Consider the following 14,521-nt stretch of genomic DNA (forward strand, 5'->3'; position numbering starts at 1 on the left):
TGTACCTTCAGTATTCAGAGCCAAATTAATCTAGGAAGCTGACGATGTGTCTACATTCAGAAGCAAAACTGAATGCCTTCTGCTACCTGAAATGTGTTTCAGTGACCAAATCCTCGTCCCTGAGTCAACACTGTGGCTACTAGAAATCACAACAGTGAGGAAGAAGAGTGCCAGGTGGCCTTCACCAAGGATGTTTCTGGTTACAGTATGCTGAGACAGATGCACTAGAAGTGCATGAGAAAAGACAAACAAGGGGAAGCAACCTTCACAAACAGTCTTAATATTCTTCTGAATACACTTTTCCTTAAGTAACACACGTCTCTCCCACCATCCACTCATCCACTCACAGTTTTTTCAAGGCGGTATGGGGACAGGAAAAGGTTAGAAGACCTTTCTTTCCTTTTCCCAGAACTCTTGATTGAGATTCTGTAAGTATTTTAATTAAACTGTTAATTTACATCCACTTAAAATTTAGAAGTGGATTAAATACTTTTTAAACTTTGCTATTTAAACAGCAATGACATCTGGGCACACGAGGTAATGGGTCAATCAGGTATTGAAGCTACTGCAACAGACACACGTGACAGTTGTAGTAGTTAAGACATTAATAATATTTCTTGAAACTGAAACACACTTTACAGGACAGGAATGACCAGAAGTTAACATCTAGTTGTTTGTTTTTTGAAGTTGCTGACTTCTCTTTCCTCTCTGAAGGCACCGAATTCTGTACCAATCCGTAGTACAAATACAATATAAAGGGGGAAGCAGGGAGAGCACAAAGAAAAAATTAGTTGGAATTGAACTATGAGTGACAAAGGCTAAAAAAATATACATATAAATTCCCTTAAATTGGAATTAAGCAATAACTATGTATGTTACTCAAAATGTACAATATTGCAAGCCTTCTTAAGTGTGAAGAACCATTTGTTTGCACTTCACATCGCAAAGGAACAGCAACTGTATACAAGCAACAATACACAAAGTTGGACCCTCCACTTTTGGATAAAGCTGTTAACACCTCCAGAAGCAAGATCTTATATAGGAAAAGAATGAAGAAGTAGTAAATCTAATAAAGGTAAGCTGTTACTTACAATTTGGAATCTGCAAAGGATCGGACTAAACACTGGTCCTTTTTCACTGTGACGTCATCATTACAGCTGGGAGAAACAACCTGAAGTTTCAAACAAAACATTTTTTTTTTAAAGCAGAAAAGAAAATGAAATAGCTTTTCTTGAAAGGAATGACAGCAGGAAAAGAGCTGCTTCCTTCTTTCTTCCAGCGTAATTTTCAGCTCTGAGAAAAGCAACGTACTCCAGTTGATATTAGCAGGGCCAAAAATAACAAATTACAAGAAGTAGTTTATCTCAAGCTATTTACTCTACTTGTCATGCACAAGCTGGAAGTTTACTATTTCATTTGTAAACTCAAACTACTCCTCTACAGAGCTGACACTGCATTGTCCTATGCATGCACTCAGTCTTTTCTCCTGTTCATAGAAGAACTGCTTGCAGCAACTATTCAAACCAACAACAAAAGTTACAGACCTATTTACTTTATATCAAATTCTGATCTGAGGGATTCAGCCTAAGAGATAAGTAGCTTGGGTTTTTTTGGTTGTTTTGTTTGTTTGTTAGTTTGTTTTTTGAGATGTAGCTAATATAAACCAGTACAGATTCCAATGCATTCTTCCACAGCAGTATTATCTCCAGAAGTCTAAAAAGGTGCTATAAATTTAATTGCAGTATTTGTATTACCACAAACAAGTTTACATTTTACTCCAGACCACACATGTGGAAAAAAACACATTGAATGCAGATAAACTCCTGGATCTACCAGAATTCAGTGGAAGGTGGACCACCCCATTCAGATGAGGCAGACAGACAAAAAGACTTTCCTGCTTCTCAGCTCACAGACAGCTACACAGCCACTAAGGAAGGTAATCCCCTGCCTGGAACCACGTAAAGTTCAAATCTGCTGTTCATAAAGCAATATACAGCAATCAGAAGACACATTGCAACACCACATTTCACATTTTAAACTGAGGTACAGCTGCTAACTCAACTGTGCACCCTGTATTAAATATCTGCAAAACTCTGTGAACAAAATCTGTCCATCTGTTCAATGCTCCAAGCAACAATCACATCTTTTTTGAGTGACAGAAGATGCATATTAAGCTTGTCTAACACTATCAGAAAAGTCTACTTAAGAAAAAAAACTTTTTATGTGTATCTATAAATTGTTTTGGGCTTACAGAGGATCTGCCTTTACAGTACAAGCAAAGGCACTTGAATTTAGTCAATATTTATTGTTAGAGAAGGTAATAAACAGGATCAATCAATGTAGTCAGATGAAAATAGTAGCCAGCCTACTGCTAGATGAACTGGCTGTGTCATGTAGCTGCATGCATGATAAGAACTTGTAGTTAAACCTGAAAGCCTAAGGAAAAAGGCAATCATTAAATACCAAGAAAAAATTCATGACATATCAATCATTTCACGTACAGTTTTGACTGACTTAAGAGCCATCAAACTGTAAGTTATACACAAATATTCATTGTTGTTCTCCTACTGTTCACAGACACTGTAGAATATTTGGATTTTTAGAGAATATGGGCAGCACAGCTGGCCTGACTGCATTCACAGCTTTGCTGCAGAAGTGTGCAAACTGTCCAAGCCAAGAAAACTGTTATAGGAACAGTGCAGCAAATTGGATTATATTCTTGTCAGAAAACAGTAATGTGAAATTAAAGATTTCAATGTTTTAAACAACTTACCAAAGCTGGATACCAGTCTGCCTTCTCAGAATTACAGGTCACACTCACAACTTTGCCAAGCAGTTCATCATTGAGACGCCTTTTATCTTCATCCTCTTCTTCACTACTTTCTTCTTCCTTTTCATCTTCAGTTCTGAATTATTAAAACATACAATATTTTAAAGTTTTCACCTGAGGTTAATATTTGAAAGCAAAAATAATTAACAGCCAGATCTTCCTTGTTTTTCTGCAAGGACTCAGAAATAAAATTATAATTTTAAGAACTGAAATTGCTGGAAACACTCCTAAGTAACAAATGCACTGACTTAAAGGATTCTTGTAGAAATTCTTTCCAAATAGTAGCATTTTACCACAGCATCATGTTGGAATTGGAGATGTGAATCAGCATATGATTGCACAGTGACATGAAACAAAAGGGAAAGAATCTCCACCCTTAAAATTTAAAAGCACCTTTTTTCCTATTTTATAAAGCAGCTTAAAAATCCCACATTTCCTGACATGACTTCGTATTATGTGAAAGGAGAATGGAGAGCCTTAAGGCTACTGCAAGGGACAAAAACAGCAACAATAAAACATCCATTTCATACTACAGCTAAAATATCAACAAGTCTGCATGAACTGAACTTCTCAGTCTATCATCTTTGTATGCAGCTCACATGATGATCCATCCACAGAATCACAAGGCTGGAAACGACCTGCAAGATCATCTAGTCCAACCACCCTCCCATTCCTATTAGTACCACAAGCACTGTGTGCTTGTCCAGACTGTTACAGCTTTAACTGAACTACAGTTTTAGCAAAGGACACTGAAGTGAAGGAACAGAGCACTAACAAAACTCACACAGGAAGAGAAGATCTCCTTCCTCTATTAGATTTCTTCCCAATAACTGGAGTTCCAAAGTGCTCTGGGTTGGTTAGTGGCAATTGATCGAGTGTCTACGTGAACAAAGAAGAAACAAAGTTAATTTGCAGTTTCTCATATGAAAAAAAATTAACTGTCTACTACCCAGTTTTTAATGTATGTCCATCATCTTACCTCACTTTCTGCAAAGTGCCTTTCTCCCTTCAAGCATAACGAAGTTCGTCTCAAGGTCCTTTCGTCACCATCATCGAAAACTAGAATGCAAGCAAGAAAACATGTTGGCAGAAAATGATCCCAAACTGACAAAGCAAGTCTACTGTTCACCATGCAATTTAGAATACTCTCTAAAGCACGATTTCAAAGACCTTCACTTTGACATTTATTTGGTTCACAAACACAGGGGAGGTGTTCAAGATTCAGCCTAAGGAAGGGTAACACTCAAATTCACATCAGTGCCCAGGAAGGCTTTTGGAAGCTGTAGCTTTAATCTAATTTAGACATCCACCTTATCAATACATTGCACTTCTTCAAACCACAGCTACTGGCTGTATACCAGTTACTATTATCTAACAGTGTTTTTTCTTTTTTGTTGTTCTTGCTTTTAAATTATCCATTTATTCCTCACTCATTCTTTTGATTCCCCTCCTTTTAATTCTCTTTCTCCTGCTGCACAGAACTCAGAATTGACAGAATTCAGAAAGAAGATTTAGTAGACAAATAAAGATGTTAAGGGTAAGGCAAAAGGAAGTTCCACCAGTTTCCAATATGCAGCTGAAGAAGTCCAGGACACTCTGAGTTCACTGTAAGTTTTGCCTGAGAAATATCTACCCTTCGGTCACTTTAAAACATTTTCACCAAGATTTCCATTAAGATAAGGAAAGAAAAGTTATTAGTTTCCCCGCTTGCTGAATTTTATTTCAAATGTTTTGGTACCTACAGTTTGAAGTAAGCAACAATATTCCTTTTATCTCAAATATGTCACAGAAACAGCTTGTATTTTAAGGAACACACAATATTTTGGCAACATGGTTTCCCATGTTCTGGTTCAGATCCCTCTGCATGAGCCACAAGAACGGGCTCTTTTCACAGAGCAGAGACCAGGTGGCTGCAGTCAGTCTGGAAAGTTAAAAGTTTATTTGTATGGGTCAAAGGGCAGAATACTATTCTATATTTAAACTACTTGAAATGTGCTTTGTCCAGTAACTAACTTTTTTTTTTTTTTAATTAAAATAAGAAAGTGTAAAGAGCATTTTGTTTATCAATGCAGTAATTCTGGCATACTTCTATTAAAAAAAATATGAAATTACATGATTTGTTAGCAAAAAGTACAATTCAGTCACAACAAGAAAAGCATTTCTCTCACTTGTCAACAGAACAGAATGGCCATATTCTCAATCCTAGATTGAAACCTTGGACTGGAATAATACTGCAATAACAGCTCATAATAACATATGAATACAAACTTAGTTAAGCTTGATAAGATAAGCATTGAGATTGTTAGAATCTCAGAGTGGAGATAGTGCTGCTGTACATTGCAATACTGAATTATCTTAATGGCTTGTGTCATTATGCAGTACACAGAAAGCAAATCCTGAACCCTAACATTTTAAGAACAGCAGAAAGATATATGCCTAATTAGCCATATTAACCTTTTCAAAGCCTTTAAAATACGAATCCCACAAAGACCTGTCAATCTCAGTGCCAATACAATACTCTCAAAATCCTCTGGTTTGGCTGACAGCTGAAGGAAGCCAGCACTGATGCACTTTGCACTGAAGTATGAGGTCTCCCCCTCAGCAGTGTACGAGATGTTTACATCTTATATACATTTCAGCCCTTTGATCTTTAACTGCCACCTAATCTGTACATAATATTCATACATACACTTTGATAGAATGCAGTGGTATACTTTCAGGGACCCTACAAGTGCCTGCAATTTCTCATTGTTCTGAAGAGGTTTAAAAGCAGATCATCATCATTATGCTTTACTGAACACATTCAGAACTGAAGTCAAAGCACTTCACAAACAAGGTTTTAGGGAACAGAAGGCTGGTGATTAGCAATAGGTAACTTTATTGGAAACAGCAAATAGGATCTGATACTTGGCAGTAAAGAAAAAATACAATCAGTCTATCTTATTCCTACTTCCAGAAGTATCACCTTCATAAGTTTCTACGTCACCTCCGCAGGCAAATACGACTCCTCCTCTTGGAAGGAATCTGACTTAATCAGAAGCATGCCTTGATACTGTCAGCACCTTTTCAGAGATACACCTTCCTGAAGATAAGTAGGCCTTGTGCTTCCATCTCAGGTGCCTTTTTCTGAAAAATCTACTTCACAAAACATACAGCTCATATTGCCTCCACCCCGTGCACAACTTTTAAATGCAAGTCCTAAGGCCTTTAGGAGAATGACTTTTCACCATACAAATATTATACATGCTATGGATTTAAGAGATATAAGCAGTAGATGAGATAGCAGAGTTTTGTCTATGCACTACATCAATAGTATAATAGCAATCATGGCAGAAGAACATAATAGGCTCTTAAATTAAAACTGCACATTCATTCTTCTTTGCCTATATTAACAAGTATGACTGTTTAGGTAAAATGCCTGGTACTAACAAAGAGATAAAAACTGTTGAACTGATGCTGAACAACTTATATGAATTGCTTTATTGTTTCCCAAACAGGTCATTGTTACACCTCCAAATTCTCTGACAGCAGAAATGCTTACATGCTGTATTTCTTAAGGAAGGCTGCTGAACAGTCAGGCATACGAAGGAGGAAAGGAAATGGGGATGGAAGGCAGGGATATCTCTCTCCATGCCCACCCAATTCAGCCATCGAAAGATGCATTCACAGTGTCACAATATTTATCACAGAAGGGGGACTTAAAGTCCTGTCTCCCTAAAGAAGCAGAAGCCCTTTATGTGCCACTGCTGCCTAACCCTGAAGAGGGCACGTATTCACCGGGGCAACAGCCATTTCCCAGCTGTCTGCTCCAGCAAATACTTCTGGGAAGAGAGCAATACCTCCTAGCCAGGAAACTAACTCTACTTTTTAAGAGTCAATCTGACAAAGTAGGAATGACAGGAGGAAAAGCTGGCCAGAGGCCTTTCTTCCAAGGCGTGTTATTTAACCAAGAACAGTGACAGAAGGAGAAGAAAGATGACTAAGCAGCACAGCCTGGAGGAACAGTCTCTATTCTGTTTGTTCTCATTCAATTCCCAAGAATGCCCTATATGGAGCTCAGTATGTTCCATATACAGCATTGTTAAACAGTGGAAACAAAATGGAAAATTTCAGACTTTTGCTGCAACCCAGCCTTGTCAGTAACAACAGGTAACAAACAGAAGTGGATGCACTCCTGTCCATGGAAGCTTAGGCAAGCCAAAGCTATGACAGAAAAACAAAATTATCCATTGGGAATCATTGCAGTACTTTCAGTAAGCTAGGAAAACAAATATCTCAAAAACTCCCTCTTAAAAATGGAGTCCATCAAACATGCATTAAGCAGTGTAGCTTTCCACTAGCCCTGGATTAGCAGTTATCCTCCATTCCCTGGCTGCAGCAGGCCCATGCATGTCTCTATAAGCTATTAGCAACAGTAACACTAATCCTAACCCTGCCCTCACAAAAACACTATCTCAACATCCGTTCTCATTTGGTTATAAAGGAAATATTAAAAAGCCAACTAATCCAAATAGTGCTTAAAAACCAGGGAGAAACTCATCCCAAGCTACTGCAGATCAGCCATCTTATAAATATCTTATTTATATATATCACAAGATAAAGGGAAAAAAGAAAAAGAAATAAAGAGAACAAAGCAGGAGAGCAGCGGTAACATACTTGAAATAGTTACATTACTTGAACACACAGCAATCAGTCTTACCAGAACAAGGCAGTTTTGTAACATACAAGTGAATACAGAAAGTAACCCTCCAGGCTGCATCAGCTTGCTAACTTCAAATCCAACAAGTTACGTTACTGTCCTTGCTCAAAAGAGGAGAGATTCCACACTGCATAGCAAGCAAACGTTTTTATTTTATTACTCTTCCTATTCAAAGTTTTCTAAACCTACCGAGACAATGAAAGTATATGCCAACAAATAAAAACTGTGTCACTATTTCACTACTTGCCTAAGGTGTATCAGCTATCAGAGATGCTACCCATGAATTATCCACAAACATGTGAAAGCCTTTTAGCTTTTTGTTTTTCAACTACAGAAACAATATAGAAAGTACCAGGATTCAGGCTGCACTTGTTGAATAACCCTGCAGATAAGGACTGCACTAATCACTGATTCATCGTTGTAACAAGATGCTGCAATGGATTGTGCTCCTCCAGAGACCAAGCAATTCAGTGATGTGTTATATTTTAGAAAAAGAAAACAACTCTAGAGGAACTGTTCCTCTGCTCAGGTATGTATGAAATATCCCTGAAAGCACCAAAGAATAAACCTTGAGATTCCTCCTACATAAGGCTATCATAAGAACCTACTGCCTGAAAGCCTTTTTTCTGAGATGTTATAGTAATCTTACTATCGTTACATAGATTTGGAAGGAAAAAAAAACACCTCCCTGCATTTAGCAGAACAGTACAGTATTACTGTATTGTACCTCTACAGTATTACTTATACACAATAACTTTGCTATAAGGCACTGTCCACATTGTAACAAAGATGGTTTACAAGCAAGGGTTCCATGCCATGAGTTGTAACAAGGCTCAGTTGCTATACTTCCCCTCCCACACCTGCTCTCTATCTGCAGGTGCTGGAGCACAAAATGCTGTGCTGCTCTTTTATTTCCCAGACTCTTCAGAAAGCAACCAACACAGCTGTGGCACAGTTCTGTGTGTGCTGCAGACACACTTAATCCATGATACGCCCCATGGAGTGATGCTGGAAAATATGGGATTTCTTCAAAATCCAAGCAAGCAGCATTTTGGAGACGAAAAGAAAGTGGTGGTGGGTCAGGGAGGATTGCAGCACCAGAGAAGTGGGGGTGACTGGACACTTCCCCTGCCACACTCGTCCTTTAGGATTCCTGGGTGACGCATGCATAGCCAGAAGATGAAGCGATGCATCTGGACTGTACAACTCAACAGGATGCTGGGAAGAAGAACTGGTCCAACCAGCCACACAAACACAACTCCAGCCTTGCACATACTACAAAAAGCCTGCTGTAGACATTATGAAAAGACAAACTGGCAAGACTTTGGAATGGATGAAATCTAGTGACTGATAGCCTCTATCACCCTCCAGACAGGAGTAAGGCTGCATCCAGCATTTCCTAAACGTGACACCCCACAGTGACACAACTTGTGGCCAAGACCTCATTTCCACAACAACCCAGACCACCCAAACTTCACCTGCATAGGGATGAGCAGTCAGGTATCAACTCCCCTCTCTTCCCCCAGCACACACACTCAGATAACAGCATTCCCTGCAAAATGCCCCAGTGACCACAAGAGAGGAGGAAGTCACCCCTTGTGAATCTGCAGGGCAGCCCAAGCAAGGGGAGGGTGCTCACAGAGGTCTCACAAGTGGTGTTCGGCCCACAGCACAACCAGATGGGCCACACTGAATGTACAGCACTGCACCAGAGCCAAAAAGGGAAACTCTTTTGGCTTTGCAGATTCACACCGCATTTAAAAGAATGAGCAAAATTAATTACTATTTATACTAAAATATTCTGATAATTTTTAAAAAGATGCCTTACATAATAGCCAGAAAGCCATAGTTCTCAGAGAAATAAAAAAAAAACCACACTGCTTTTTACTCCAAATGGTATAAAAAGCACTACTGTGACAGCAAGGTCTACTAGAAACCACAAGTGCTCATCAATGCTTTTAATTTCTGTATTTTCCCTACATTGCAGAGCTAAAATGATTAAAGCTAGCTGTATGTCTTCTCTTTCTTTAGAAAGACTTTTCCGTGATTTTATCTTTCGGAAGACACGATGCAATGTATTTGGTCTGGTTTTACTTTCATTGAAAGCTGTAGCAGTGGTTAAATCTTCAACGAGAGACCTAAGCATATGCAGGTTACTGGTATTATCAAGAGGAAGGTGATACTTGTTTTGATGAGGCAAGAAAAGAGACTGATTTAAAGCAACTCTTCACTGAAGAAGTGAAATACAGTTTTGTACTTTTATGTAGACACTACGTTACTTTCAGCTTTGAAAAGAAGTTATACAAAAGTGTTTCCTTACACTTATACACAAGGATTTCTGCTTTGTGACATTCTGGTAATGGCAGTAAAACTCCAGAAAAAATTACAGCAGGAAAATATAACTATGTGCAGTGTGATGTTTGACCTGTTTTACAAATTAACAGAGAATCAGGTGGGTGTACACTAAGTTAGCAGCAATTCAAACGTGGCTCAGCCGAGAACAGATCTGACAGACTGCTCTAATGCTAGGTAATTATCACTTAGCAATATATCCAGCACTTCAAAAGCATCAATGCAGCACTTCAAAAAATCGCAAGTTCATTTAAAATAATTAAGTTTTAAAAGACTAAAAACTCAACCGAGCCATTTGTTACCCCAGGAACTTACACTGCTAGCCCTGTCGTCTCCCTATAGACTCCATCGAGCAGACGAGAGGGCTGAGTTGTGCAACTCAGTTTTCCAGGCTTTGTTAAGTCCTCACCCCCAACAGCTGTGTCTCTTCACCTACTTGAGCACTGAGAGATTTTTGAAGGCATTTCAAGTACTCCAGTTGAAAATTTCAACACGACTAAATGGCTACAATAACACCATTGCTAGATGTGGTACCAGGTGAAACAGCCATTTCAGAGCAGCTACCATTACAAGAATAAAAGAGATCCTTACTTATTTTGGGCAGATGGACACCACTAACAGGCAGAACTCATGTTAGAAGAGATTTTGGGGATCTGCTATGCTGGTGACAAAAGCAAATTATTATTTATTTATTAACCCACATATATTACTGACCTCTCTACCCTTATCGGTCATAGTTTTAAATCACAAAGAGGTGATGATCCATAGAACAGAAATTAAATGCTACAGGAGCACATACTAAAAGCAAGCTTTCTCCTGTGCTTCCAACTCAAGGCTGACCACGGTTCAGGAAAACATTTCAGAACTGGAAAAGCTGTTTAATCCACTTCCCTTTCAAGTTTTGAGCTTTGACTGAATCGTCAATAAGACTGCCAAGGAGCACAGCCACCATCTATTAAAGGGGAACCAATTCAGCTCTTGTTTACTTGACAGCAACATAAACATACACTCCATACTTATCCAAAGCTTTCTACAAAGTTACAATGGGAGAAGCAGGCTAAAAAAAAAGGCTTATTTCTCACACTCTGACATCTCTGTACTCAAGCTAAAGCACTTCCACTACTATCCAAGTTAAAGAGCCAAGTTATGAAGATACAAAATTCTCAATCTGCTTGCCTTGGTCAACATCACCTCTGCTTTCAGTATCAATAAACACGACACCACGTACTACTCATGACAATTTTAGTAAGATCTGAATGCAATTCCAGCATGCTACAATTGTATTTTCAGATGTATGGGTACCCTATATGCCACATTGCACACTGACTTATCATGGAATCATGGAATTACTTAAATCCCCTCTCATTCCCAGGAGCTCCAAAGTTCTACAAAATCCTAGCAGCCTTAGTAAATTTGCATATGAAAAAACATGCAACTTTACTGTCCTCTATTCTATCTGTCTAAAGATAAAAAAGGTAGTAGGTGTTCACCAAATATGTTACATTGCAGTGTAAGGCCAAAAGGACTCAGAAGTAAGTCTGCCTTTTCCACCTGAGTACCACAACTTTACAGCTTAATCTAGAATTCTAGAGCAATGTATATCCTTGAAAGGAAAAAAAAAAAGATCACAGAATCACAAAGTAGTTAAGGTTGGAAATGAGCTCTGGTCATAGAATGGCCTGGGTTGCAAAGGAGCACAATGCTCATCCAGTTCCAACTCCCTGCTATGTGCAGGGTCGCCAACCAGCAGCCCAGGCTGCCCAGAGCCACATCCAGCCTGGCCTGGGCCACTCAGAGCAGGGCTTTTAAAGAGCAGCTGGCTTTTAAAGACCTCCAAACAAGAAATCCCAGAACCTCTGGGCAGGCTGTGCTTGGTCACCTGCACAGCAAGTAGGCCCTTCCTGATATTTGTTAACAATATACGAGAATTAAAAAAAAAAAAAAATGCAAAGAGCAGTGAGCACTGTCAACTGGAAAGTCAACCAGCTCATATTTATAGCACGCAATAATAATAAACGTCTCATGATAAACTCTTCCAAATTATTTCCATTGACAGCCTTATCTTGATCCCATCAAAGACTAAATAATCTCATCTACTGCAAAGGGAAAGTTGGACTACTGAAAGTACTGTCTATCTTAAAACAAACAAACAACACAAAACCAAAATAAAACTGATATCCCACGCTATATGGGACTCTTCAGCAGGGTACTGAAGAATATGAAGATAAAACTGAACTGTCTGTATGCAAGGATATTAAGAAGAAGCAAGTACAGAACAAATATAGTGGAGTAGAATGGCAGAATATACAGTACAATTAAGAATAGTGCATTTCCTCCAAGTTGGATACTTGGAAGGCTATTCGATCCAGTTACTGTGGTTGTTTTTGTTTGCTTATATGGCATCACCTGAATGTTGCAGGCCACTCCAGTGATAGAGCTATTTCAGAAAAGCCCAGGTATCAGAATGAGCAATTCTATTTATTCAAACTAATGAAGTTTCTCTTTCAGTGAATCCTTATTGAACGCTGACATTTTGATGATTGTGCGTTCTGAGGTTTGTGTCAGTAACTAAAAAACGCAGCCTCCTGCAGGAGAAGCAAATTTGGTTTCTATTTTATTTTAGATTGAATCATTATTTGAAAAAGTTTTAAGGCAACAGTTAAATTTAAGTTACAAAAAAGGTCCCCTCTTTTCTTTTTAGGTGCAATGGCAATTTCTTTAAAAATAAGTTCCTTTCTTCTGTTACTTCATACAAAACACAACCCTCAACTTTCAGCTCTACACAAAACAGAGGAATCACTTCCAAGGGTACAGAAGCTGTGGGTGCTGCTGCTGCTTTTGTAAGACTGCATACAGTGAAAGAACACTAGCAAGCCAGTCAGTCAACACATGTCACAAATATTCAGCCAGAAGTGCTATTTTGAAGTTTGTCTTAAAATCTGCAAAAGCCATTCTGAATTCCATTGAGTGAAACCACCATCAGCATATGGATGTTGTGCCAAATAAAACTTGTCTGCTGAGCCCTTTGCTACAGCCTCCTTCAACATCAAATTATTATTCTATTTTTAAGGAAACAAGATCTGGAAGACTTAAAGTTCCCTTCGAAATCTCAGCTCTTACAAAACAGAATATAATTACTTATGTTATTATCTATAATTAGAAATGTATTATTCAAAGATTAGAGACTGTCAACGAAAGCATGTGGCTACTTACCTACAGTATACCAGCTAGCATCTGTTAACTTGCTGATAACAGCTTCTTGAAAGGATCCATCAGGCATTTTGGTTTCAACCATGGCACCAACCTGCAAAAAGGGGTATCCCAAGGTTACACATAATCCAGAACTCAAATGAAAGAGACAGAACTCACAAAAGCATTAATTCTTCTAGTAAGGCAGGATTTCATTTGGATAATGTTGAAGATTCATTTTAGCTAAATGTTACTTTGTGAAATGTAGTTGCATAGCTGGTAAGAACAAAGGTTCTTAAGATGAACTCTGGTTAGACAATAAAGCAGTAAGGATCTTGGGAAAACTAATTTCAGCATGGCTTATTCCGTAACAAGAAATAGTACAAGGCTCATTGGAAATAAGTATTCAATTATTCAAAGTAACTCTTATTTCACTGTTGATGTGTGTTACCAATGTTCCTTACACTTTAAAACACTTCTAACATTATTCTTTATTGTTGTACCATCAGCTAGATCAGACTCTAACACACAGCAGTGTTTGTGCAGGCACTACTAAAGATGATCTCTAAAAATTTGCAGTCAGTGTTCTATAATGCAGCTGTTTTAGCAGACAACTTTCAGCTCCTGTAAAAACACAAATCAACATGCATTTTTATATAAAATACATCAACTACTTTAAAAACACTTTCAGAACACTCATGTTTATTACTGTCTAACAGGTTTGAAATTACCCTCGTGGAATCAGGATCTCTGTTGCTTATAACAGGTTTCAAAAGCAGCATGTGCAGTTCTGTTGGCATATGAAGCATGCTACATGGAGAACACAAAGAGCCTCCAAAAACTACAAGAGTTAGGACTATTCAGAATCAACCCAACCAAAAGCAATGGGCCTCCTCCTGTTGATTTACTATGAGATACAGCAATAAAAGGCATGCAATATACATACTCTTAGAGGTCCTTTCACTTGATCATCTTGAACTAATTGAGTTGAGTTATCCCCCTTCAGGACCACCTGAAAGACATTCATAAACTTGTTCATGCATTCCTTATTTGTAATGGCATATAAAAAGTCTAAGAACAGAAGTAGCAAATGCAGAAAATCAACTTTTTCTCCATCACACACAGTCAAACATTACTGTGAATGCAAAACCCTCGGCGTGGATGGCCTTATTCACAGGAAGGCCCAAGCAGCACACTGAACACTCATCCTGAAACACTACAGTCAAAGAAGAGGGCAAATACAACAACAGGTGCTCCAATGAAAAGAACTGAAGCTTTCGATGCGAGTTTAGATACTGATGCACCCCAGGGTACACCTGGAACTGAGCTTAGAGATCAGATGATTCACGTGCTTTTTCTCTACTTTACCCACAGCACTTCGTTGACAACACACTGAGTAGTGAACTGCAATCAAAATACAATGCTCTGTGTATTAAAAACTTACTGAGGAA

General features: G+C 38.5%; 1 protein-coding gene across 14 annotated transcripts in view; it reads right to left on the reverse strand.

Annotated features, from left to right (window-relative positions):
- ARID4A (AT-rich interaction domain 4A) overlaps positions 1-14,521 on the reverse strand; it is a 53,378-nt gene that overhangs the window by 35,026 nt on the left and 3,831 nt on the right. For all 14 annotated transcript variants that reach the window (XR_006168064.1, XR_006168063.1, XR_006168062.1 and 11 more), the window contains exons 4-9: positions 14,017-14,082; positions 13,095-13,185; positions 3,810-3,889; positions 3,615-3,709; positions 2,774-2,906; positions 1,092-1,171 (exon numbers count right to left, since the gene is read on the reverse strand). Coding sequence is in view for 1 of the 14 variants with exons in the window: in XM_042814117.1 (XP_042670051.1) it covers positions 1,092-1,171; positions 2,774-2,906; positions 3,615-3,709; positions 3,810-3,889; positions 13,095-13,185; positions 14,017-14,082 (545 nt within the window). In the remaining 13 variants the exon portion in view is untranslated. The remainder of the gene's footprint in view (positions 1-1,091; positions 1,172-2,773; positions 2,907-3,614; positions 3,710-3,809; positions 3,890-13,094; positions 13,186-14,016; positions 14,083-14,521) is intronic.

This window comes from Centrocercus urophasianus, unplaced genomic scaffold (assembly GCF_019232065.1).
Source record: "Centrocercus urophasianus isolate 14NV4802_14NV808 unplaced genomic scaffold, USGS_Curo_1.0 seq_14, whole genome shotgun sequence".
NCBI classification, from domain to species: domain Eukaryota; kingdom Metazoa; phylum Chordata; class Aves; order Galliformes; family Phasianidae; genus Centrocercus; species Centrocercus urophasianus.